The following is a 27,517-nucleotide window of genomic DNA, read 5'->3' as shown; positions in this document are numbered from 1 at the left end:
AAACACATTTGCGGGGCTGGCCCCGTGGCTGAGTGGTTAAGTTCGCGCGCTCCGCTGCAGGCGGCCCAGTGTTTCGTTAGTTCGAATCCTGGGCGCGGACATGGCACTGCTCATCAGACCACGCTGAGGCAGCGTCCCACATGCCACAACTAGAAGAACCCACAACGAAGAATACACAACTGTGTACCGGGGGGCTTTGGGGAGAAAAAGGAAAAAAAATAAAATCTTTAAAAAAAAAAAAACACATTTGCATTTCTAACATGCTCTTAGGTGACACCAATGCTGTTGGTCTGAAGACTCCAACTTGAGAACCACTGTTTTAGTCCTTTTATAGTAATTAGATACACAGTTGTGTGTCACTTAATGATGGGGATATGTTCCGAGAAATGCGTCGTTAGGCGATTTCACTGCTGTGCAAACATCATAGCGTGTACTTACACAAACCTAGATGGTATAGCCTACTACACACCTAGGCTGTGTGGTACTAATCTTATGGGACCACGACTGGATATGCAGTTCATCGTTGACCAGAATGTTCTGTGGTGCATGACTGGTACATCAGAATCACTTGAGAGTGTTTCTTAAAACAGGTGAACCCTACCTCCTGAGTTTGGTAGGGCTGGCATAGGGCCTGAGGTGATGCTGGTAAAGGAACCACACTTTGGGGACCACTAGTACTGGAGTATACTGAGCTTAATTTTGCTGTTCTTGATGATTTCGGGTCATTTACCCTACAGAGGTATGCTAAAGTGTACGGATGTTTGTTTTTTTATAACGGTTCCAGGTCAGTTTTATCATCCCTATTTCCTTTTACTGTCAGACTCTGCATGCTGTCATTCATTGTGCCACTCGTAACTTCTCTCTCTCACTGTAGTTTTCTTGTACTAAGCTGTCGTGGGCTGAGATTAGATAAATTGGTTAAATTTTGGTTTAGAAAAGAAAAGTTCTCTAAGCAAAGTATGTGAGCTTTACTGAATGAGCTTTATTATATCGATTTTGACTGTTCAATTTTGTTTACTGATTCTTCACAATGCCTGATGCTGCCACATAAGTGACCTTTGGTTAAATATGATGTTAATTTTAAGTTATTCTGTACTTGCCTCCTTTGGGTGAGTAGGGGTCATAGGAATCTCTGATCCTTGTACTAACTAAACTTACCTTAGATGAAGTCCACAAAAGACTTATTTTACACTAAATTCTTGCTATAGTGTTTTAGCTAACTTACCACTTAATATCAAGTATATGTCTTACTTTTTTTCAAGTCTTATTTAAACTGTGTTATATCTTGTAAGCACTTTCAAGTCTTTTGAAATATAGGGAGAGGGTAAATAAATATTTAAGTATAACTAAAAATAGTGAATATTCTATGTATGTTTTTATAAATAATAAATTTTGGATGTAGGTGTATAATCTTTCTTTCCAAAGTAACTAATACTGTGTAACATTAGCACAGAAAAGGGGAACACTGAATTTGTGTTTTTTAGTAGTGAGTATCCTAGGGCCTTTGGCTTCACATGTTGCTAGAGAGCTTACGTTGTGGATGTGTTCAAAATACTGTTTGGAGAATACATGGAAAAATGAGTACATATTTCCCGGTTGTTACCTACACCTTTTCAAACAATAAGAAAATACTATTCAAGTACCTATAGGGAAGTGTCTTCCATCTTTTCTCATGACAGGGTTTTTTAAGGCCCCTTTGTCTTGGGTTTGCTTTTGTAGATTTATGTATTCTGTCTTGATTTTGATTATCGTTTTTTGTACCTGCCAATTTGGTTTTTTTGCTTATGTGACTCTTTCTCTGAAATCCTACTAATGCTGCTTTATGAAGCGATGTGTTGCCTAAAATTGGTTACCTCACCCCGGTTTGTTTCTGCTAACTTCTTTTTCTCATCAATTATAAAGTTATTAGTATATCTTTCTATTTTGTAAATTGTGAGGTGCTTTCACATTATTTCATTTAATCTTCATTCTAATTCCTATCGGGTAGTAGTAGGAGGGGGTATTATTCTTATTTTACCTGGAGTAAATCAAAGCACAGGGAGGTACTCGGACTTCACCCTAGGTCCTACCAGTCCCAAAGCCCATGCTTTGACTTTAACCTAGATATGCCTAGTAGTTGTGTTTGTACCTTGAGCAAGTTACTTAACTTCATTGTATGTCTTCATCCGCAAACTGCTTCATAAAATTATTGTGAGGATTAAATTGAATAATATGTTTAAACTGCTTAGAACAGTGCCTGATACATAGCAAAGGTACAATAAATGTTAATAATACTGATAGTTGTTATACTACATTTTTTTCTCCCTTTAAAATTTACCATAATAAAATTAATTCTTCAGATTTTCAGGCAACATTTGATATAATAAAATTTTACCATCAAAAAAAATCTTAGATTATTTCCTGAGTTTATTATGTTGGGTTACTTGTCTTATTGCCTGTTTTTTTAAAAAAAGACCATGTTTGGTTTGTCTAAATTTTTGTTCTTCAAGAATGTGCGAGAAAATAATTGAGGAAACTGTTGAAGGTATTGTTTATATTGCTTCTTTTAATATGCTGGCATCAGAAGGGATGACTTTTCTCTGGGATTATAAGATTTTAGTGCGTAACTATTACTAAATCTAAGATTTATATTGCTTTATGATCGCCTATAGGAGTTTTTTAAGGATTAGAATAATGTGGCCATTTGAGATAATTATTGGTTTATGGATATATGCATATGGAAGAATGAAAAAGTAGGAATTTCATAATGTTTATAGAAGTTGTAAAATACCATTATGTCATCATTAACTCAAGTAACTGAATTTTACGAAACTTTGTTGGAAACAGTTGTATTTTGCTTGGTATGGCTTTCTTTAAGTAGGTACATATTTAAAAACATCATTTCTAAAACTGCTTTACATGTTTTTCCCCCCAACAGGGCATTCTTAGCAGGGTTACAGAATCTGTTAAGAATATTGTGCCAGGATGGTTACAAAGATACTTCAACAAGAATGAAGATGTATGCAGCTGCTCAACAGACACAAGAGAGGTACCACAGTGGCCGGAAAATAGGGAAGATGACCATCTGATATATGCTGATGAGGAGAGCTCTAATATTCATGATGGGAGAATCACTCCTGAGCCAACAGTCAGTAATACAGAAGGTAAGTAGAATGTGGACTTTTTTATGAATGATCGGTTTTCGTGCCTTAATTTTAAATATCTTTCTATTACCTGGTTCTGGTAAGTCTAATTGGTTGATACATAAACCATGTGGGAGGAGGGTCATGATCAGGTTCAAATTAGATATCTTTCTTTATTCATCAGCTTCTTGTTCATTAGGGGAGGCTGAAATACTATGTCAGTTAAGAGTGCAAGCTCTGGTGTTAGACTTTGGGTTTGAATTTTCATACCACCAATTGTTAGCCCTGTGGCGTGAGGCAAGATAATCTGTTCTCTCGTCTATACTCTCACAAATTGTTGTGAAAAAAGTAAATGTGAAGCACTTAGAATAGGTTCTGGCACTTATGCAGCACCGTATAAATGTTAACTTACAGCGAAACTGTGCTGATGCCTCCAATACATCAATTTGGGTATGGTATAACTGCAACTGGCTGCTCTCCTCTCTGCAGCAAGCTCACTTGGGGCATCTCATTAATCTTAAAATTAAGTAACCCTGCATTTTAAAGGCTTGAACTCTTTCGGATCCACTTATAGTATTTTGGTGGAGTTTACGGATATTAAGTAGCTTCAGTATAACCCATGAATATGTCCTATTTAGGAATATTACTCTGTCATTTAACTTTATATAGTTTTTACAGCTTTATTGAGATCTATCTCACGTACTGTAGAAGTGTACAGTTCAGTGGTTTTTAGTATATTCACAGAGTTGTTCAGCCGTTACTACAGTCAATTTTATAACATTTTTGTCACCATCCCTCCCACCCCTTCCCCCCCAAATCCTGTATCTATTAGTGGTCACTTCCCATCCCTACCTTTCCAGCCCTAGGCAACCACTAGTCTGTCTCTATAGATTTACCTATACTGGACATTTCCTATAAATGGAAGCTTAAAATATGTGTTCTTTTGTGACTGGCTTTTATCACTAAGCATAATGTTTTCAAAGTTCATCCATGTCAGCATGTATCAGGACTTCATTTCTTTCCATTGCCAGGCAATATTTCATGATATGGATAAACTACAATTTAATTATCCATTCATCATTTGATAGACATTTGGATTGTTTCCACTTTTTTTTTTTAAAGATTTTATTTTTTTCCTTTTTCTCCCCAAAGCCCCCCGGTACATAGTTGTGTATTCTTCGTTGTGGGTTCTTCTAGTTATGGCATGTGGGACGCTGCCTCAGCGTGGTCTGATGAGCAGTGCCATGTCCGCGCCCAGGATTCGAACCAACGAAACACTGGGCCGCCTGCAGCGGAGCGCGAACTTAACCACTCGGCCACGGGGCCAGCCCCTGTTTCCACTTTTTGAATATTATGAATAATGCTGCTATGAATGTTCATGTGCAAGTTTTTGTGTGGATGTGTTTTTTCTTGAGTATATATCTAGGAGTAGAATTACTGCGTCATATGGTACTTTTAACATTTTGAGGGAAAACTGTTTTCCAAAGTGACTATACCATCTTACCTTCCCACTGGTGGTGTAAGAAGATTCCAGTTTCTTTACACCCTTACCAATACTTGTTTTCCTTTTTTTTTTTATTATAGCTGCTCTAGTGGTTATGAAGTGGTATCTCATTGTGATTTTGATTTGCATTTCCCTGATGACTAATGATGTTGAGCTTGTCATATGCTTATTGACCATTTGTATATCTTTGGAGAAATGGCTATTGAAATTCCCTTTTCCGTTTTTAATTGGGTTGTCTTTTTATAGTTGAGATGAAACAGTTCTTTATGTATTCTGGATATAAATCCCTTATTAGTGTGTGATTTGCAAATATTTTCTCCCATTCTGTTGGTTGTCTTTTTACTTTCTTGGTGGTGTTCTTTGAAGCACAAAAGTTTTTCTTTTTGATGAAGTCCTATTTATCTCCCAGTATATGTTTCCTTCAATATATATATTTTTTCACTACATGTTTTGACTTATTTATAATTATAGATTTTTTTCTAACTCTGTGTTAAGTCTTGTCTTTCCTAAATAATTGATGTGGATGTACAACTTAGTAATTTTGATGTACTTAGTAATGTATTTTCCTGCCTGATTTGCTTATAGTGAAAACTAGTGAGAATGAGATGCACCTGGAAGAATGATTCTGATTTTGGAGAAATGGCAAATCTAGTTTTCTTAGTGATGTTCAATTTGGCTTAGTCTTTAAATGTTTGCTTGTTTTTACTAGAATAACTTAGGAAGTTTTAAGATGTGTATTTTTAAAGATTTCTTTCACATATATTACCAAGAACCATCTTGAGACTTTATCTGCTAGATTTCTAAGCTGGCTGCCTTTTCTGGCCATTGAATGGGACTCGAGCTTTTCTCTTTCTTTTGATTAGAGACTTAGAGTGTGCACCAGCGTACAGCCACAGAGACGGAAACCTTTTCCATTCTAATGAACATGCTTGTGAGGATTAACTAACTTGAGGAATTTAATTTAGGTGTGAGATAAATGGAGAGTTTCTCATTTACATCTGTAAAGTTCCTTTTTGTGTGTTTGTACTTTCATTGAAATAATGAAAATAATTCAGTGGTCTGCCAAGATCAATTCCAACTCGAATTTTATTCATTATATTGTTGTTTATACGGTAGCTTTTCTGTCACATGTATATTAGACATACCTTTGTGAGTAACTTCTAAACTCAAATTATTACGGAAAATTTCAAACTACAAAAAGTAGGGAGGACAGTACAGTGAACCCTCCTGTAACCGTTACCCGGCTGCAAAGACAACCAGCTTATGGCTGATCTTGTGTTCACTCACCTTCCCACTCTAACGCCCCTGATTATTTAGAAGCAAATTGTGAGCAGCTTCTTGATGTTAACTTCAGAAATTTGATAGCATTTTTTTTTCCCCTTTCTTGTCTTAGATCTGAATCCTGCTCTTATCTTAAACTTTGTAAGTTCCAGACAGTTCTCTTCACACAGCCTGCCTTGACCTTTCTCCACGTATTTATTCGATACTGGCGGTCACCTAATGTGTGACTTCAAGTACCACTGATAACTCCCCAATTTGATGAATATAGGTCTTACTAGATATAACAAAGAAATCAGTTTATGTTTACTCTGAAACATTATGCTTAAATTTGACAACACATTCTCAAAACAACTTAGACATATCTGCTCTTTAAAGTAGTGTCAAATTATTGAAAGCTTAGAATAATTTAGATATAACAGCCCTGAACCTTGTTTACTAAATATTAATTTTCCCAGTGTAAATTTTATGTTAATAGTAACTAGAGCTGGAGAGTACTGTACGTTCTTCAAATAGCACAGTGCACTTACTGTTCTTATAATTGGTTATAGAATCTGTGGCCCATTTCAGATCTGTTGTCCACAGCTTTCTGCTTATGGGCCTCCTTTTGTTGACTGTCCTAATAATGGTGAGTCTTTGGATGTCTAGATTTCTTCTGCTACATTAGTGGAATGGATCAATGGGGAGAACCTCAAATAATGTACATGTTAAATTTTCTTTGACTCGATAGGAGTTCAGGCCTCTGAGGGCCCCACAGTGGCATATCTAATACGCTAGTCAGCAGTGGATTGAAGTTGTAGACTACTTTGGCTGATTGGTACCATGTGATCATAGGTGTACTCTTAGAAACTGGGAATTTGTGGCTGATGAGAATCTGCAGATGACATGGCTTGGTTTCGTCTTAGTATCCCAAACTGTGTACTGGGCCTGGTTTGGGGCATAAGGACGCTCTGTAAGTCTAAAAAAAACTGGCATTGCTGTTAGCAGCATACCTTCACATACAAGTATATCGTGCTAGATTTCTGTTTCCTCTATAGCTTCTGTATATACTAGATGTAGCAGATGTCTGCCAATAGCTAGAAAATTGTTCTATCTCTTTTATCCTGTAGGATAAACTGATGAAGGAGTGAGAGAATGGCTAAGTAAAAAGCACTTTTATGATATAATATACAACAAAATTAAAAACTTGATATCCTAAGAAACATTTCAGCCTTTATCTATGTGAATCCTGACTGTAGAGAAAGTGAAATATTATAATGTTTAAATGCCAATACCAGTAGATTTCTAAGCTCCAGCCAGTAACTCTCTTAACTTGAGCACGCCTGATAAGAAATCATTACCTATAAAATCAATTTAGGTATTCTACTAGATTTTTCAAATAAGATTTTTCATAAATAGTGATTTTTTTTTAAAAAGAATTCTTCATTGCCATTCTTGGTGCACCTTACTTTTTAAAAAATTGTTTTTTTGAATTGTAAAATATATATAACAAAATTTACCATTTTAGCTGTTTTTAAGTGTACATACAGTTCACTGGCATTAAATACGTCCACATTGTTGTGCAGCTGTCACTACCATCCATCTCAACCGTTTTCATCCTGTAAAACTGAAACTCTGTATCCATTAAACACTAACTCCCCACTCCCCTCTTCCCCCACCCCTGGCAAACACCATTCTACTTTCTCTGTGACTTTGACTACTCTTAGTACCTCGTATGAGTCGAGTCATACAGTATTTGTCTTTTGTGACGGACTTATTTTACTTAGCATAATGTTCAAGGTTCATCCATGTGGCATGCTTCAGAATTTATTTCCTTTTTAGAAAAGGCTGAATAATATTCCATTGTATGTGTATACTACATTTATTCATTCATCTACTGATGGACACTTAGTTTGCTTCCATCTTTTGGCTCTTATGAATAATGCCCTTAGGAACGTGGTTGTACAAATCTCTTTGAGACCCTGCATTTAGGTCTTTTGGGATTTCCCCAGAAGTAGAATTGCTGGGTCATATGTTAATTCTATTTTTAATTTTTTGAGGAACTGCTATACTGTTTTCCACAGCAGCTGCACCATTTTGTTTCCTGTGAACAGTGCACAAGGGTTCCAGTTTCTCCACATCTTTACCAACGTTTGTTTTCTGTTTTTCTGATAGTGGCCATCCTCATGGGTGTGAAGTGGTATCTCATTGTGGTTTTGATTTGCATTTCTCTCATGGTTAGTGATGTCCAGCATCTTTTCCTATGCTTGTTGGCCATTTGTATATCATTTTTGGAGAAATGTCTGTTCAAGTCCTTTGCCCACTTTTTAATCAGGTTGTTTGATTTTTTTTTTGTTGAGTTGTAGGAGTTCTTTATGTATTCTGAATATTATCCCCTTTATCAAATATGTGATTTGCAGATATTTTCTACCATTCTGTAAGTTGCCTTTCAAACTATTATTTAGTGCACATAGTTTTTAAGTTTGATACAGTACCATATGTCTGTCTTTTGTTTCCTGTCATATCCAAGAAATCATTGCTAAGACCAGTGTCATGAAGCTTTTCGCCTCTGTTTTCTTCCAAGAGTTTTACAGTTTTGGGTCTTACGTTTAGGTCTTTAATCCATTTTGAGTTAATTTTTTTTATGTGGTGTAAGATCAAGGTCCAGTTTCGTTCATTTGTGTGTGAATATCTAGTTTTTCCAAAACTTGTTGAAGAGATTGCCCTTTCTTTATTGAGTGGTCTTGGCCTCCTGTCGAAGTTTATTTAACCGTATATATGAGGGTTTATTTCTGGGCTCTCTAGTCTATTCCATTGGTCTATATGTTTATCTTTATGGCAGCACTGCACTGTTTTGATTACTGTTTTATAGTGAGATTTTGAAATCAAGAAGTGTGAGACCTACAATTTTTTTTGTTCGCTTTCAAGATTATTTTGGTTTTTAGGGGTCCCTTGAGATCCATAAGAATTTTAGGATATTTTTTCTATTTTGCAAAAACTGTCACTGGGTTTTTGAAAGGGATCGCATTGAATCTGCAGATTGCTTTGGGTGGTACTGACATCTTAACAATAATAGGTTTTTCAGTCTGAGAACATGGGATGTCTTTCTGTCTATTTATATCTTCTTAAATTTTTTTCAGCAATGTTTTATAGCTTTCATTGTGCAAGTCTTTCACCTCCTTGGTTAATACCTAAGTGTTTTATTCTTTTTGATGCTTTTTTTTTTTAAGATTTTATTTTTTCCTTTTTCTCCCCAAAGCCCCCTGGTACATAGTTGTATATTCTTATATTCTTAGTTGTGGGTCCTTCTAGTTGTGGCATGTGGGATGCCGCCTCACCGTGGCTGGATGAGCGGTGCCATGTCCGTGCCCAGGATCTGAACTGACGAAACACTGGGCTGTCTGCAGCGGAGTGCTCGAACTTAACCACTCGGCCACAGGGCCGGCCCCTTTTTGATGCTATTTTTAATGGAACTGTTTTCTTAATTTGTTTTTCAGATTGCTCATTGTTAGTATCTAGAAACGTAACTGATTTTTGTGTGTGAAATTTTTATCCTGTTACTTTGCTGAATTTGTTTATTCTAATAATTTTTTTGTGAAACATTTAGGAGTTTTTACATATGAGATGTATCATCTGTGAACAGAGATGATTTTACTTCTTCCTTTCCAATTTGGATAAATTTAATTTCTTTTTCTTTATTACTCTTGCTAGAGCTTCCAATACTGTGTTAAATAGAAACGAAGAAAGCAGGCATCCTTATCTTGTTCCTGATCTTAGAGGAAAATCTCAGTCTTTCACCAGTGGTATGATGTTAGCTGTCAGTTTTTCATATATGGCCTTTATTATGTTATTAATGTTTCCTTCTAGTCCTGATTGACTTTTTATCTACACCTTATTTTTTGTATAATAGCACTTTGAAACTAAATAGTCAAGAATTGTTTTGTATTGCTTAAGCTGTTAAATATTTTTGAAGATAAACTTTTAGAAAGATAGTACATAGAAGAAAATTATAGAGTAGCAAATACAATCCAGCAGCACGTTAAAGAATAGTAGACTCTTCTTACTCACTGGGTAGAGTTAATCTAGGGATGCAAGGAATCATTCATCATTAGGGAATTATTACTATAATTTGGCATGTTAATAGGTGAAGTGATCTTATACATTTTCTTTTTGATAGGTACTAAATAGGCATTTGCCAGAACTTAAAATCTTGTTTATTTCTGTTTGGAATTTGGAAACTACTGTTTCCTTAACATGTCATCCAAACGCCAGAAATCATGTATAATGGTGAAACATGAGAGGCATTCCCATTAAAATCAGGAGTAATATGGACGCCCAGTCACCACTTCCAGATATTAAAAATGTAATTAGATAAGAGGATGTATGTATATGTATGAGTATTGGGAAGGAGGAGGCAAAATGATCTTGCTTACAGATGATACCTAGAAAACCCAAGAAAGCCAACTGATTTTTAAAAATCTGTTTTGAATAAGAGAATTCTAGAAATTAATCACAAAGTTAATATTGATAAAAAAATCTAACAACACTCTTTAACCAGTAACCAGTTAGAAAAGTATGAAGGAAGAAAGGATCCCACTTAAAATATCAAACAATGAAAACATATAGAAATATACTTATGAAGTGTATGGCACTCTAGAAGAAGAAGTTCTTTAAAGTCCTGATGAGGGATGTGAAGGAGACATGAACAAAAAGAAAGGTGGGTAGGAAAACAATCTGGAAATGATATTAGTTCCTTCTTGAAATCTTTTAATTTCAGTGTGATCACAGTGAAGTAATTTTAACGTATCTGTTAGGAACTTTGAACATATTTAAAATAAGTATTTTACAGCCTTTGTTAAGTACAACATCTTGGCTATCTTGGGTCCAGTTTCTGTTGACTACTTTTTCTCCTGCTATGAATCATATTTTCTTTTTTTATGAATACCAAATGATTTTTGACTAAATATTGTCATGTTGAATAATATGTGTAGAGATTGTGGATTCTGTTATCGTCCTCTGAAGAGTATTGATTCTTGTTTTAGCTGACAGTAGTTACTGAATGATTTTGAACTTTTTTTTTTTGAGGAAGATTAGCCCTGAGCTAACATCTGTGCCCATCTTCTCCACTTATGTGTGGGGCACCTGCCACAGCATGGCCCAATAAGCAGTGCTAGGTTTGCTTCCGGGATGCAAAGCAGCAAACCCCAGGCCCCTGAAGTGGAGCCTGCAAACCGAGCTGCTATGCCACCGGGCCAGCCCTGTGATGATTTTGAACTTCTGTAGATTTAGTTTTATGCTTTGTTAATGTGTGTCTGTGGAAAGTCCAAGGTGTTTCTTAAGTCCCCTATGTGGTGGAATTTAGTCTGCAAACTCTTGTCTCCTCTGTGGCTTTTTAGGATGAGTCTCCAGTAGGTCTTGTTCTAGGACATGATCCCTAGTCCCAAGGGGAAGCTTTTCTGGTATCTCAGCTGAATGCCAGGGATTTAAGGAGGTGTTTATGGGATCTCTGAATTCTGAAAGCTCTGGAACTTCACTGTCCTCAGCACTGCTTTTTTCCCCTAGCACTGCTCACCTTCTGTCATCTGTTTTCTCAACTCCATAGCAGCTGCTATTTGGTAAGACTTAGGTGGTCTCTCTCTGCATATGTATAGCCCATCTTCTCTCTAGACACAGCTTGTGGACTTCTGGAGGCCCCTCCCTGCATAGTTGGTCTTTTGTTTTTTTACTGACCAGTGGCCTTAATTTTGATTTCTGCCTGCTGTGTTTTGCTTGGACTCCAGCTGTTTGTGCCAGGTCTGAAAATATTCCTAGACAAACAGCCTGGGTAGTGATAGGTCTCACTTTATGAATTTTCTTGTGCTGTTTTCTAGTGTCTGAAAGCTGTTGCCTCATATTTTGTCCAATTTTAAGTTATTTACAGTAGGATTAGTCTGGAGGCCCAGTTATTCCAGCCTAACTGGAAGAGTCTTTGGAAACTTGCCAAATGATTCTAAAGTTCTCAAAAATACGCCTGAACATGAATAGAAAAATTCTGAAAAAGAATAGGGCAATGTGGTGTAAAGTGGACTGACTTTTTTGTGTGTGTGTGTGAGGAAGATTGGCCCTGAGCTAATATCTGTTGCCACTCTTTCTCTTTTTGCTTGAGGAAGACTGTTGCTGAGCTGACATTTGTGCCAATCTCCCTTTTTATGTGGGATGTGACCACAGTGTGGCTTGACAGTCAGTGCTAGGTCCATACCACAGATCCAAACTTGTGAACCCTGGGCCCCCAAAGCAGAGAGTGCGAACTTAACCACTATGCCACTGGGCCAGCCCTGGACTAACTTTTACAGGCATTAAATGTGTTCTGAAGTGAAAGTATTTAAAGCATTATGGTATTGGTACAGAAATTTACAGACATCATTGGGGAACGGGTAGAAAAGCCTCTTGGAATTTAGTATGTGGTAGTGGTGGCTTCTCAATCAGGAAAATATGGCTTATTTAACGTTATTTTAGAATGTAAACAGACTTATCATTTGGAAAACAGTGAAAACTGAGTCCTTCACTACTACATCATAACTGGTTTCACATGGAGTCAAGATTAAACATTATTTTGAAATAAAAGCAACAGTACCCAAAAAAAGAAATGAGTAAAATTTTTTATTTCTTACAGTTTTGGAATGGTAAAAGACTGTAAATAAGGTAAAAGTTACTTCTGTATTACGGAAGACACCATCAAAAAATGAGTGAATTCAACCAACAGTGAAAAGTTTGTTGTAATATTTCAAATTATATCACACTGATCTTACTGATCAAAAAGAAAGTAGATCTTAACTAATTTTGGTAGTAAGAGAAAGTATATCAGTAAGTAATTAACAGAAGAAATATAAATGACCAACGAATATAGGGAAGGATGCTCAGTACCCCTCTCATTTAAATAAATGCAAATAAAATAGTTATGGCATTTCCCAAATTAGAGTGACAGAAATCAGAAAAGGTTACTATCCAGTATTAGAGAGTATGAGGGAGATGTAAATTGTCATTTGCTATTTGTGGAAGTATAACTTGACAGGAAATCTTTGAATCACACTATCTCTCATAAACAAAAATGAGCATGTACTCTGATCTAGTATGATAGAACAATTCCACATGTAATTGTTTTTTCCATGAATTCTCAGGATACCTTTGACTGCTTAGGCCACTTTATGGGCCCAGCTTCAGACTTGCAGAATCAGAATTTTTTTTGTGGATGACTTAGGATTATTTGTTGAGTAATTTTTCCTCATGTTTGTCTTACATACATACTTAAAGAACCATGGATTTATATAAAAGAATACTCTTAAAAGTCTGCAGATATAAGTGCATGTATGTTTGATAGAGTGTTAGGGAAACAATCACATATATATATTTATAGTTAGAGTAAATCAGTGTGGTAAAATACAATGTGGTCTTTAAAGGAAATGCGCTCTGTATGTAGAGATAAAATTACATTGGAATAGAAAAACAAGTCGTAAAACAGGATGCAAAAGCATGATTATTTGATTGGCGAAAACATTTGCACGTGCATATAAAATATCTGAGAGGATATACAAATTTAATAACTGTTGTTTCTGGAGGGCAGGCTTATCCTTTTTGTGTTTTGGCTTTCTTATATGGTTACTTTGCTTTTATTTTTTATGAGCAGATTTTGTAGTAATATCAATTTAAGGAAAATCAAGAACCAGGCACTTTTGAAAGTTGTATGTGATCGCTGAAATATATTTTGATACTAGGTTAGGAAAATTAATTTCAGATAGTTGAAACTTTGGCTAAAGAATATCTTAAATTGGGCTTAACATGGGAGGCCTCAAGGATTTGAATTGAAGCTGTATTTATTATATAGTATATTTTCTTAAAGTAAACACCATTTGTATTGCTTTTTCTAAGTTGTATATCTGTAACACTTATGCTTTTCTTTTAAGAACCCTCAACAACTAGTACGGCTTCAAATTATCCGGATGTATTAACAAGGCCTTCTCTTCATCGGAGCCATTTGAATTTCTCCATGTTGGAATCTCCTTCGTTACACTGTCAGCCCTCCACATCCTCGGCCTTCCCAATCGGCAGTTCTGGATTTTCCCTTGTAAAGGAAATTAAAGATTCTACCTCTCAGCATGATGATGATAACATCTCAACTACCAGTGGTTTTTCCTCTAGAGCTTCTGATAAAGGTATTCTTGGCATTTGGTAGTAAATTTGGTAGTAAAATTAAATTTCATTGGATTATTTTTTTCTAATTTGTTTGTAATTTTCATTTTCTATTTACAAAAATCCAGGGTTTTGTAATTAGTGCTGTTACTATGCATTACATATTTTTCTTTCAGATATAGCTGTGTCAAAGAACACTTCAGTGCCACCTCTGTGGTCCCCAGAGGCTGAACGTTCTCATTCACTCTCACAGCACACTGCCACCAGCTCCAAAAAACCAGCATTCAACTTATCTGCCTTTGTACCACTTTCCCCCGTGAGTACTAATCACATTTGATTTAATCACATTAGTTTTGAGTGTTTATTGCTTATAATTTATCATTATGTTTCTGTGCAGTCACTTGGGAATACGTCAATCCTTAAAACAAGTCAGCTTGGAGATTCTCCTTTTTATCCTGGAAAAACAACATATGGTGGGGCAGCAGCTGCTGTAAGACAGCCTAAACTACAAAACGCACCATATCAGGTTGGTTTAAACAGGAGAAAGATTGATAGCCTTTTTTGAAAAAATAATAAGTAACTATTGGCACTCAGAGTTTTAGTTCACTTATTCTTTGGTAAAATTATAGAACTGTGGATTGTAATCGTTCTTTTCATTTAGAGAGTATATGAACATTATTTTAGACCTAAGCGAACGTTTTATGCATTGGATTTGTGTGTGTTTTTTAGAAAGTGTGATTGATTAATTCCTTTTTTTAAAAAAAATTGAGGTATAAATTACATATAGTAAAATTTTGCCAGTTAGAATATTTGAATTTTAACTAAACACGTATAGTTGGGTAACCACTTCTGCAATCAAAAGATTAAACATTTTCATCACCTCAAAATGTTACCTTGTACATCGCTGTAGTCATTCCTTCGTGCTACTTCTACCCTCTGGCAACCACTGATCTGTTTTCTTTCCCTTTAGTTTTGTTTTTCCCAGAATGTCATATAAATTTAATCATGTAGTATGTAGCCTTTTGAATCTGGCTTATTTTACTTAGCATAATGCATTTCAGATTGATCTATATTTTTGCATATATCAATAGTTAATTCCTTTTTATTGCTGAGTTATAATACAGTTTGTATATCCATTTACCAGTGAAAGAACACTTGGGTTGTTTCTAATTTTTGGCAAAGTGGGGAATAAAGCTACTGTGGACATTTTGTGTGAAACTTAATTTTCATTTCTCGAGTAATACTTAGAAGTTTGAACTGCTAGGTCATATGGTAAGTGTACTCCAAACTTTATGATAAACTGCCAAACTGTTTTCCAAAGTGACTGATACCACTTTGCATTCTCACCAGTAATGTAAGAGTGTTCTGGCCAGCACTTGTTCTCATCAGTTATTTGTTTTTTATTTTAGCCGTTCTAAAAGACATGTAGTGGTAACTACCTCACTGTGATTTTTATTTGCATTTCCTTAATGACTAATGATGTTGAGTGTCTTTTCACGTGCTTGTTAGCCATCAATATATCTTCTTTAGTGAAATACCTGTTAAAATCTTTTGCCCGTTTTTTTAATAGGATTTTCTTATTAATGAGTTTTGAGAGTTCATTATTCAGGATGTAAGTTCTTTATTATATGTTTTGCAAATATTTTCTCCCATTCTCTGGCTTGTGTTAACAATGTCTTTTGAAGAGAAGTTTTCACTTTTGATGACATTCAGTATATTGGTTTTTTTCCTTTTATGGTTCATGTCTTTGGTGTTGTGTCTTAAGGCGTTTTTGCCTAACCCAAGGCTACAGAGATTTTCTCCAATATTTTCTTCCAGAAGCTTGATAGTTTTTAGGTTTTAATTTAGGCCTATGATTCTCTTTGAGTTAATTTTTATATGTATCAAGATTCATTTTTTAACATGACTGTCTGGGAAAGTATACTTTCTCCATTGAATTGCATTTGCCTTATTGTCACCAATCATTTGACCACATATGTGGCTCTATTTCTGGACTTTGTGTTATGTATCTTTGTTGGCAAAAGGCCAACACTAAAGTGTCTTGATTACTGTAGCTTTATAGTACATCTTGAAATCAAGATAATGTGAATCCTGCAACTTTGTTCTTTTTTAAGCTTGTTTTGGCTTTCCTAGATCCTTTGCTTTTTCATAAGTTTAGAACCACCATAACAGTTTCTACAAAGTCTACTGGGATTTTGATTAGAATTGCATTGAATTTAAAGATCAATTTGGGGAGAATATACATGTTAACAAAATTGAGTCTTCTAGTCCATGAACACAGTATGTTTCTCCATTACTTAGGTCTTTAAATTTCTTTAATCAGTGTTTTGTAGTTTTTATCACACAGACCTTGCACATATTTTGTTAGATTTGTACCTAAGTATTTCACGTTATTTGGTATTAGTCAAGAATAAATAGCCTGACTAGTCTGTTCAATGATTGAATGCATAGCTTAAAAACCTTCCAGCAAAGAAGACTTTAGGCCCAGATAACTTCCCTGGCGAATTCTACCAAACATTTAAGAAAGGAATAATACCAATTCTAGACAAGCTTTTTCATATAATATGAGAGTATACTTCCGAACATATTTATGAGACCAACATTACCCTGATAATAAAGCCGGACAAAGACATTACAAGAAAGCTACAAAACCAATGTTTCTGATGAATTACAGACACAAACCTTCTCAAGGTCACAAAATACAAGATCAATATACAAAATCAGTTGTATTTACATATCAACAGAGCACAATCGGAAATTGATAACTTTAAAAACATATTATCAACTAAAGGTAAATTGCAGCATTCTATGCTTTGTCCTAAGAATTTCTTGAGGATCGTAAAAATTCTGTTTTGTGTGTATGTTATGGTGCTTGCGTTACAGGCTTTGGCATTTTGAAGATGGAGGAGCAATAGTGCTTTAAGCGTATAGGCTTTGGAGAGGGAAATCCGTGTAAAGATGACAGTCCACGACAGACGTAGAAATAACAGAAACAAGTGTATTGGAAGATTTTGTCTTCTCTTTAGCGTTCTTTCCTAATTAGAGGATGCTTCCATGTATAATTAACAGTAGTTTTGTGTCTTATTTCTGAGTGTGCTCATGAAAGGCAGTATTTTACTTAAGAAAGTGTTAACTGGATGTTGGAGTTACACAGGGAGCATTTTCTTAAAGCTTAAACCGGCTCATATTAATCTTTTTAAAAAAAATTTTTACAATTAGAATAGTTCAGCATGTTAATAGAAGATAAGATTATCCAAGCCTATGATTCACAGAATAGTTCAAGTCAGAGTATATTCCTGCTGCTACTTCTGTTTCTTATATTGAATCCTGTACTTTTTAATGCTGAGTCCTGGCATATGCATAGAATCCTTCTCAACACAGGCTTCCAAATGTTTATCATTGACATTTGGGATTAAATTTGTTTGCTGTTCCTTTCCTAGAGCATTAGAGCTGGGAGCTATAGTAAAGATTCTAATTCAGTTCCATTTTATTGATTTGTGAACTGAGGCCCTGAGAAGCCAGTGGTTAGTAGAATCCAGTGAAAAAATAGACTGTCATGTTTTCCTAGAGGATTTTAATGTTGCCTATGTTTGCCAAAGCCTCTGGCCTGAACAGCAATCTTTAATGGGCATCTTTAATGTAGAATGTTGCAGCTACTCTGAAAATATATTGAATATTTGGTATCAGAGAAACATTAAAGTGGTTCTTGTAGTTCACTTTTTCAGATATTATCAGCTATTTGTAGGAACAGTTATATTTTGATCGTGATAGTATTTTTTTATATTAAACATTGCCAAACTACTTTGTTTTGTGGTAGTCACTTGGTTATTGAAATGTTGTAATGCATTCTTGAGAAAAGGGAGTGTTTCTATTTGACTCGTAAACATAGCTTGTCTGTTAAAGGGTACTTGTCCATTGTTGATAAGGTTTTTTCCTCAACTCCAATTTTAAGAAAGTTAAAAAGTCATTTATTAAGAAATAGCCGAGTATTTAAAATTTTTCTTACATTAAAATTTGAGAAGCAAGTCAATTTAAAATGTTTAATTTCAATTGCAGTAGAAATTACAGTCTCTTTGTGTAGCTATCTTAGAATTTACTATAACTAAATATTATTTAATACCCAGAATAACCAATATTTTAATGCCGTTCTCATTAGTTTAGTGTTCTTTGACGTAAACATCAGAGATAAATGGATCAAGGTAGTGCTAGAACATTTTACCAGTTACCTAATTTTTCCCGTTTAACATAGCTGGCAGATCTTAAGAGTGGTGCATGCTGTCTTATCACTTTTTTCTGGTTGTAAGGGTAATTTCTTAGGGAACTGGATTTCTGATAAAGGCAAAAGGGAAAAGTTGATGATAAACTTAATGATACCACCCAGAGATAAAGTTTTGCTAACACCTTAACCCTGTTTCACTTTGGGCATCCATTCTATTTTGTAAGCATTTTCATTGCCTGAAATACGTGTTTTAGAGTTTATGCTTCCAACAAATAATACAATGTTTACTTTACAGGCACCGGTCAGAAGACAGATGAAAGCTAAGCAACTCAATGCACAGTCCTATGGTGTGACTAGTTCAACAGCTCGGCGAATATTGCAGTCTTTAGAGAAGATGTCAAGCCCTCTAGCGGTAAATTTTTAAAATCACAATTAAATGCAGGAGTGTAACAAAATTTGTTTAGTGAAAAATCTTAATTTTGTTATTATTTCTACATTAACAGGATGCAAAAAGAATTCCATCTGTTGTTTCTTCTCCTCTGAATTCTGTAAGTTGATTTTTAAACTTTTTTAAGAGATATATTGGTGATGAAAGTCATTTTTCAAAGTTTCCCATCTATTCTAATAGTGTTTTATTTTTTCAGCCTCTTAATAGGAGTGGGATAGATACCACCACAGACTTTCAGGCCAAAAGGGAAAAGGTAATATTTCTTTAGTTTTTATTTATTTAAAGTATCAGCAGTTTTGTTGTATTTATTTTTAAGTTATCAAGTATGCAAAGTGCATTTAGTTGATAGTCATTAGGGAACGTGTTTAAAAAATAAGGTTTTTTTACTTAGATATTGTAACCTCTTGTGAGGGCCTTAACACAACGCTGTGTATGTAGTGATGCTCAGTCAGTAGTTTTTGGTTATTGGCATTTCCATCTTCAGCATCTTGCCAGTCTTCGTGAGTAACTCTTGCCTTTTGATAAACAAAAATAAAAGTGAACAGAGCTTGAAGTGCTTAGTAATTAGAAGTTCAGTGAACTAAAACCCTTCTGGAACATAGTTATCTCGGTAAACTTTCCTTGTTAACAAACATTATGTCAAATCTGTTATGTGTGTTGGGGGCCGGCCCCATCGCCGAGTGGTTAAGTTCGCACACTCCGCTTTGGCTGCCCAGGGTTTCGCTGGTTCGAATCCAGGGCGCGAACATGGCACCACTTGTCAGGCCATGCTGGGGCGGCATCCCACATACCACAACTAGGGCCCACAACTAAAAGTATACAACTGTGTACCGGGGGGCTTTTGGGAGAAAAAGGAAAAATAAAATCTTTAAAAAAAAAAATATCTGTTGTGTGTAATAGAATTTCAAATTGGCATATCTTTCATTTGTCAGCCAAAATACTGTTCTAGGATAGCAGAGCTAGTAAAAAATATAATATAGATTATATCTTGATAACCCTTTTTATTGTATTCGGTTAAAATTAGCTTTGGAGGTTACTGTGGAAAAAGTAAAATGCTTGCTTAACTAGCAAGGGTTAAAGAGTTCCATTTTTTGTTGGTTATGTGTGTGGCTAGTTAAGTATCCTTCAGGGGAAGGAGATTCCCAGATCCTTATTTGTAAAAACATTTGTTACAACACCAAGTTCCCCCAGAAATAATTGATTAAAATTATAATTCTCTGAATTAATTGCAAGGACTCTATTCAAGATATTGGTAAATTATTTTTACTGAAACTCTGATGCAGAGAAGAACGCTAAAATTGAGATTTTCTTGGGATGGTGTTGCTTCTCAATTTTTAGAATTACCTGGACATTTGTAATCAGGCAAGAGGGAATCCATTATTAGCTGCTTTGACGGCATTCATTTAAGCTGTTAGCTGCTTTTATCAGACTCCCATTTATATCAGATTGTTTAAAAAGAAGTAGAATTTAAAAACTATACCATAATAGAAGTCTTCCTCAATAAAAATTTATTAATTGTTGAGTATAGTATCAATAAAATTTTATTAATGAGTGCAAGGGTATATAAAGGGCAGAATACAGTATTGTAGTTCTGGTTTCATGGATGTAATCAGATGGGTTTACAAAACAGACTGTCTCATTGAGTTGTAGGATCACACTTGTGGTGAGGATTTAGGGCAGAGCTAGTAACTGTACAGAGGCCTTGCCCTGGAAACCAGTGTTGTTCACAGCTGCTGCCGGGTGAAAGGACTGTATTCATAGTATTACAGTCTTTGGACATAGTAGAAGTTCTTGGTTTTATAGTCGTCTAACACCAGCAGGATTTTTACTGTGTTTCAGTGTAGCAAAAGACTGTTGACAAAATACTTGTGCACTTAGATAATAAAGCCAGTACATTTTAGGATTTGGAATTCTTAACAGTGCTCTACTAATTAGACTTAAATTATAAGACTTTTGGTTTAGTTTTAAATAACAATAGAGGAAAATTAACTTGGAGAGAGTTCACATTTTTAGCAAATAAAATATTTTCATAGCTGGTTTAAAAATATCTTATTTGCAGCTGAAGAAAATTTAGATAGTAATTTGGAGGAAATGTGGCAAAATTAGTTTTAGTTCATATATTTGAAATTCATTCTGTAAAAGCTTAGATTTGTGGAGTGGTTTTGAATATAGTTCCTATTTTGTGTGTGTGCATGTGTGTTGTATGCACATGTGTGTGAAAGTCATTAAGTCTGGAATGAATCAATCTATGAAACCATTTTGGGATGATATGTATATAGGTGTTTATGTAGCTATAAATAAACAAACATTTTTTTTCTGTATACATCGTTGGTTCTATTACTGTCAGTGTTTTCTCTTAGTATTTGTTTGCATCCACTGGGTATTTCTCTAGAAAATACTCATAGTCTCTAGGTTATATTAGCTACTGTCAAATAATTTTTAGATAGGCATCATTGATATGTATGAAAATAAAAATTTGTCTTTGATTTCCATTTACCTGTAAGGTGGACTCTCAGTATCCCCCTGTTCAGAGACTCATGACCCCAAAACCAGTTTCCATAGCAGCAAATCGAACTGTTTATTTTAAACCATCTCTGACCCCAGCTGGTGAATTAAGGAAGACTAATCAAAGAATAGATAAAAAGCACAGTGTGAGTATGTGTTTATTTTTGCTAGTCTTTGAATATTGATTAAAATGAATAAGAATAAATAATGTAAAATAAAGTACTCTATCATTGCAACCTAGCAACTAATAATGCATAAAGTTTGTGAATTAGTGATGATTATGAACTGGCATGCCTTTAAAATGGCTGGCACTTTGATCAAATCCTAAATTAGTATTTACTAGTAAACTAGAATATACTGAATGTTTAGATTAAATAGTTTTGCCAGACTTGTTTTATCTGTGTGTTTTATTTGTGTTGTTGAACTACATATTTGAAAATAAATTTCAGGCATTATGTCTGCCCACCCCTAAGTACTTTGGCATGCATCTCCTAAGTACTGTCTTCTATTTCTGAAGAAATTAATGTCAGTTCCTTCCTAATAATTGTGTTGTATCTAGTCCATATTCAAATGTTGTTTATAGCTGCTTTTTTGAACTAGAATCCAAGAAAATTTCACACATTGCTTTTGATTTTGTCTTTCTAGACCTCAAATCTTCACCCTCACCAATTTGTTTTAAAATAACTGCTTTACTGAGACCATACCATTCACCAAATTAAAGTGTACAGTTCAGTGGTTTTAGTATATTCACAGGGTTCATCCATCACCACAGTCCATTTTAGGAGATTTTCATCACCATCTTGCACTCCCCAAAAAATCCCATACCTGTTAGCACTCACTCCCCACTCCTACCCCTCCAGTCCTGGGAACCACTAATCTGTCTCTACAGATTTGCTTATTCTGGACATTTCACATAAATGGAATCTTAAAATATGTAGTCCCTTCTGACTGGCTTATTTTACTTAGCATAATGTTTTTAAGGTTCATCCATGTCATAACATGTATTTGAACTTCATTCCTTTTTATGGCTGAATAGTATTTCATTGTTTGGATATACCAGATTTTGTTTATCTGTTCATCAGTTGAGGGACATTTGAGTTGCTTTCCCTTTTTGACTATAATGAATGATACTACTATGAACTTTTGTGTACAAGTTTTTTTTTGTGGACATGTTTTTATATTACTCTTGGGTTTATTTGTAGGAATGGAATTGCTAGTCACATTGGTATTTGAAGAGATCAGACCAGTTGTCATATAAAATGTGCCATATTCTGGATTTGTCTGTTTTCTTGTGTCATTTAACTAAAGCGCATTCTTTCGTATTTATTGTGTTTATATAGCATCTTACAATTTGCCCTTTTTTATATTTAATCTCAATCTTCATGATAACCCAATTTCTTGAAAATTTTCAAACTAAAGTTGAAAGAATAGTACAGTGTTTGCCCATTACTCTTTTATCTTGATTTACTAGTCATTAACATTTGTCATATTTGCTTTATCAAAATTTTAAAAATATTTTGAACCTAATTGTGGATTTATAGACTTGGGAGAAGAATTTTGAGAACTACACGTTTTGCTGTATTTGCTTTATCTTTTTCGTGTGTTTTCTGCAAACAAGGAATTCCCTCACATAACTGCAGAACATTTACTGAAACCAGAAGCTTAACATTGGTACAATAGTTTTATTTAACCTACAGATTTTATTTAGATGTTAGCAGTTGTCCCAAAAGAAAAAAAATCTAAGAACATGTCTTGCATTTAGTTGTCGTCTCTTCATCTCCTGTAGTCTAGAGTAGTTGCTTAAGGATTTCTTTTTTTGTGTTTCACAACATTGATATTTCTGAAGAGTACAGGTAAGTTACTGTGTAGAATGTCCTGCAATGTGTGGATGTCTGATGTTTCCTCATGATTAGATTCCACTTACGTACTTTTGGTAGTAATACCACAGATTAGATGCTGAGCTCTTCTCAATGTATCATATCAGGAGGCACATACTATCAATTCCTCCCATTACTGACAATGTGATCACTAGTTAAGGTGGTGTCACTGGCATTTCTCCACTATAAAGTTACTATTTTACCTTTTGTAATTAATAGTATCTTGTGGGGAGATAACTTTGAGAGTATAAATATCCTTTTCAGCCACTAGTGTTAGCATTATTGATGATTTTTGCCTGAACCTATTGTTAGTAGATTGCCAAATAGTGGTTTTCTAATTCTACCATTCATTCTACATTTACTAGTTGACTTTCTACTGTAAGAAGAGTTTTCTTTTCTCTGTTTATGTATTTACATATCTATATATTTTTAAGTCAACTTGAATTCTTATGTTCAATAAGATTATAATCCTTTATTAGTATTATTTATTCTTATGCTCATGTTCTCCTCTATTTGGCCTTTGAACTGGTGTCTGTGTCCTTTTATTATTTCCCCATCATTTTTTGAGCACTTAGTTGCTTTTTGACATTATAAAATAATCCAGGCTTATCTTGTGAGTTTCTGGCCCCAGCGCTGTCCTGTAATCAGCCATTTCTCCAGGGAACTCTGATTCCTTTCAGTGGAGGAACTCTAAGTTGCAAAGAATTGTTTCAGAAGGGAATATCTTTGTAAATTTGCTTGTGTATTTAATAAGCCATAACAAAAGATAAGTGAACATATTTTCGCGGTTGGTAAGTATATTAACTTTGTATCCTACTCTTTTGTTGAAAGGACAGTTGTGCTTGGTGACGTTATATGTATATAATCACACTGTAACTGTTAGTTACCATTCAGAAAGTAGACTATAACTTGCAAATTTCAGACTTCATTAACTAAAAAAACCTTCAAGTTCCTGATTCCAAATTCAAATTCCAAATTAACATTCACAGATAGAAGGGTGGTATTAAGAAAATTAAAACAAATAGGCAAGCATGTAAATATGGTGTGTTTATTGTTTTCTAGACTGGATATGAAAAAACTGTAACACCAGAACAAAAGAGAGAACAACGAGAAAGGTAATGTCAACTTTATAGCTAAACTTCATGTGTAATTTGTAAAGTATGTTTGATTTACATAAGCATTTTTGAAGATTAATAAGGTTAAAAAATTGGAAATTTTACACACACAAAAATCTGTCAGCTTTAAAGGCACTTTCAGCTGAACACGTATTTTCTTGTTAACAGTTCTAAAGCTTTAAGTATTCAGTTAGTTAACAAGTTATGGGCCAGAGTAATATATCATTTGTTTTAATTTTCTTTTTCTTTGCCTAGTGGCTTTTCTTACCCAAATTTCAGTATGTCTGCAGCCAATGGTTTATCTTCTGGAGTAGGTAGTGGAGGCGGCAAGATGAGACGAGAAAGAACACGCTTTGTGGCATCTAAACCTCCAGAGGAGGAGGTAGGGTTATATACTTAATACTCTTGAAGTTTATTAAAAGCTTTGGTGTGGTGTGGTGGTGAGGGGGATGACTGGAGGTCCCAGGGAAGGATGGGGTTTGGGGAGACCCAGTACAAGAATAATCTGTCATCGAAGCAGTCCCTTCAAAATGTAAAGGGGTGTGTGTGTGTGTGTGTGTGTGTGTGTGTGTGTGTGTGTGTGTTTTAAACCACCAGGCTTTTTTAATCTCCTTCACTGTGACAACAGAAAACCTAACCTAGTACCTTAAATTTCATAGATATCGTTTAAAAGCCATAGTTATTCAAATAAGAGAGATTGCAATTGAAATTATTTGACCCTCCTAATATTATTGTATAGTTAGGTTTTGCCCATTTCTGAAATTTATGTAAATGGATTAAGACTGTATGTATTCATCTCACTTGCCTTTTTCTTCATATTATTTGTGAAATTTATCAGTGTTGTGAAAGGTAACTCTCGGTTATTTAATTTCACTGTTAGATATAATCTGGTATGAAGATTACCAAAATTCATTCTGCGGGGTACATAGGGGTTGATTCCTAATACTTCCTCAGGTGGATATTTATGCACTTCTCCCTTAGCACACATGCAGTATTTTCCATAGGCTGTTTAGGAATGGAATTATTGGATTATAGGAGATGATACATATCTTCAAACGTATTAGATGTTGCCGTATTGCTCTTCCAGGTAGTTTTACATAACACTTCCCCATGATAGTAGATAGATCTGCTTTTTCTTTATCCTTACCACTACTTGATTTTGTTGATTTTTAAAGTTTTGCTAATGTGATGAAGGTGAAATGGTATGCCATTGGAGTTTTATTTTCATTTCCTTATTTACTAGAGAGGGGAGAGATCTTTTTATGAGTTTCTTGGCCATTTGGGTTTTCCCTTCCTTTCTCCGTTTTTTCTATTGGGTTATTTCTTTTATTAGGAAGAGTTCTTTATATATTCTGGGCATGAAAGTTTGAAGAAGGTAGGGTTTAACTGAAGATTGGTTAGATTAACCTTTCTGTCTGTAGGTTGCTCTATTTGTTTTCTAACTAAAGTTGAATTCAGGTTTCATTTCAGTCTTTCTGTAAATGAATTTCAGCCTAGCTGGATCATTTAAGTTTTGATACATAGTGCTTTCATTTGTAGTTTGTTTCTAATTAAAATTTCATTTGTGACTTCCTCACTGACTCATGAGTTTCTTAAGAGTATGTTTTTAGGCTTTGAAACAGGAGGTCTTCTATAACAGTTTCTCTTAAGTATGAAATCGTATTTTGATTGAAATTGTTGTATGTATCAGTGGTGATTTTCTTCATGTTTATTGGTATTTGCTTTGCAGGCTTACTTAGATTGGAAGGTCTTTCTTCCTCATTTTTTCTTTATCTCTTTTCTGATTTAGCAGTTTCGTAGTTGTGCCTCTCTGACTCACTAGAAGCAGACTTCAGCATTTGAGTTTTCTCCCATATAGCCTGCCTTGTCCTGATATTTGAGATTAGGCTAGGGGACTTGACTCAGTTACTAGTGGTGAGGCTGTCTTTCCCTTAGGTTCTACTTGTTGCTCTGTTGGACTGTTGTGAAGGGAGGGACTGTATTAATGTATTCTACCATCTTGAAAGAAAACTAAAGTCTTGAATGCCATTGATCATACAGTATTTAAAAGTTTGCAGTTTTCTAAGCAAATCAGTTTTCTTTTGTCATTAAAGCTCTTTACGTAGACGAGATTAGTTACATTTAAGAAATGGGAGTTTTTGGAAGCTGGTGGCATAGAAGGACCCTGAGCTCACCTCCTCCATTGGACACAACAGACCTACAACTACATGTGGATTAATTTTCTCTGAGATCTGGAAACTCAGTGAAAAGAACCTCTGTAACAAGGGACAACACAGAGAGAAGTGGAAGAGGCAGAGATACAGTGTGCTGTCCAAGAGCAAGCTAACCACAGCCATGCTGCCCACAGCAATAGTGGCCCCGCCACAAAAGAAGGGCACACACAGGCCATACAGGGGACATCCCTCGAGCATTTGGTACAGGTGATGAGAGGAGAGCACACTGCTGGGCCCCATAAGACATCTCCTACATAATGCTACATTTCCAAGATCAGGAGATGTAGTGGATCTACCAAATGCATAGAAATAAGCACAGAGAGGTAGGCAATCTGAGACAGAGGAATGTGTCCCAAATAACAGGACAAATCCTTAGGAAAAAAACTAAACAAAACAGAGATGAACAATCTACCTGATAAAGAGTACAAAGCATTGGTCATAAGGATGCTCACTGAACTCAAGAGACTAGATGAGCACAGTGAGAACTTCAGCAAAGAATTAGAAAATATAAAAAAGAACCAATCAGAGCTGTGAAATAGAATGACTGAAATGAAACTTTCACTCGAGGGAATCAGCAGCAGAGTAGATAACACAGAAGAATGGGTCAGCAATCTGGACGACAGAGTAGAGGAAATCACCAAAGCTGAACAGAACAAAGAAAAAAGAATTAAACAGGAGGAGGACAGTTTAAGGCACTCTGGGACAAACATCAAGCTGTTATTTCTTCAGATAAATTCTCTGTCCCTTTATTTCTCTCTTTTTGGGATGCCTAAAATGTGAATGTTAGTGCACTTGATGTTGGTTAAAGACTTGAATGTAAGAGCTGAAGCCATAAAACCTCTAGAAGAAAACATGGGCAGTACGCTCTTTGACCTCAGTCTTAGCAGTATCTTTTTGAATGTGTCTCCTCAGGCAAGGGAAACAAAAGAAAAAATAAACAAATGGGACTACATCAAATTAAACAGCTGCTGCACAGCCAAGGAAGCCATCAACAAAATGAAAACGCAACCCTACCAGTCGAAGATATTTGCAAATCATATATCTCATAAAGGGTTAATAGTCAAAAATATATAAAGAACTTGTGCAGCTCA

At 35.1% G+C, this 27,517-nt stretch overlaps 1 protein-coding gene across 8 annotated transcripts in view; it reads left to right on the top strand.

Moving 5' to 3' along the window:
* Positions 1-27,517, top strand: part of NUP153 (nucleoporin 153) — an 83,171-nt gene that overhangs the window by 21,626 nt on the left and 34,028 nt on the right. For 7 of the 8 annotated variants that reach the window (XM_070584120.1, XM_070584118.1, XM_070584121.1 and 4 more), the window contains 10 exons: positions 2,918-3,143; positions 13,824-14,072; positions 14,226-14,365; positions 14,447-14,575; positions 18,564-18,680; positions 18,772-18,816; positions 18,913-18,969; positions 21,221-21,367; positions 24,161-24,213; positions 24,469-24,595. In XM_070584120.1, the coding sequence (XP_070440221.1) occupies positions 13,907-14,072; positions 14,226-14,365; positions 14,447-14,575; positions 18,564-18,680; positions 18,772-18,816; positions 18,913-18,969; positions 21,221-21,367; positions 24,161-24,213; positions 24,469-24,595 (981 nt within the window). In that variant the 5' untranslated portion in view covers positions 2,918-3,143; positions 13,824-13,906. The remainder of the gene's footprint in view (positions 1-2,917; positions 3,144-13,823; positions 14,073-14,225; positions 14,366-14,446; positions 14,576-18,563; positions 18,681-18,771; positions 18,817-18,912; positions 18,970-21,220; positions 21,368-24,160; positions 24,214-24,468; positions 24,596-27,517) is intronic. The other variant, XM_008533806.2, reaches the window with a different exon arrangement.

This window comes from Equus przewalskii, chromosome 19, assembly GCF_037783145.1.
Source record: "Equus przewalskii isolate Varuska chromosome 19, EquPr2, whole genome shotgun sequence".
NCBI classification, from domain to species: Eukaryota; Metazoa; Chordata; class Mammalia; order Perissodactyla; family Equidae; genus Equus; species Equus przewalskii.
Note: the sequence above shows the minus strand (reverse complement) of the source record. Positions and strands in the feature narration are given on the sequence as shown.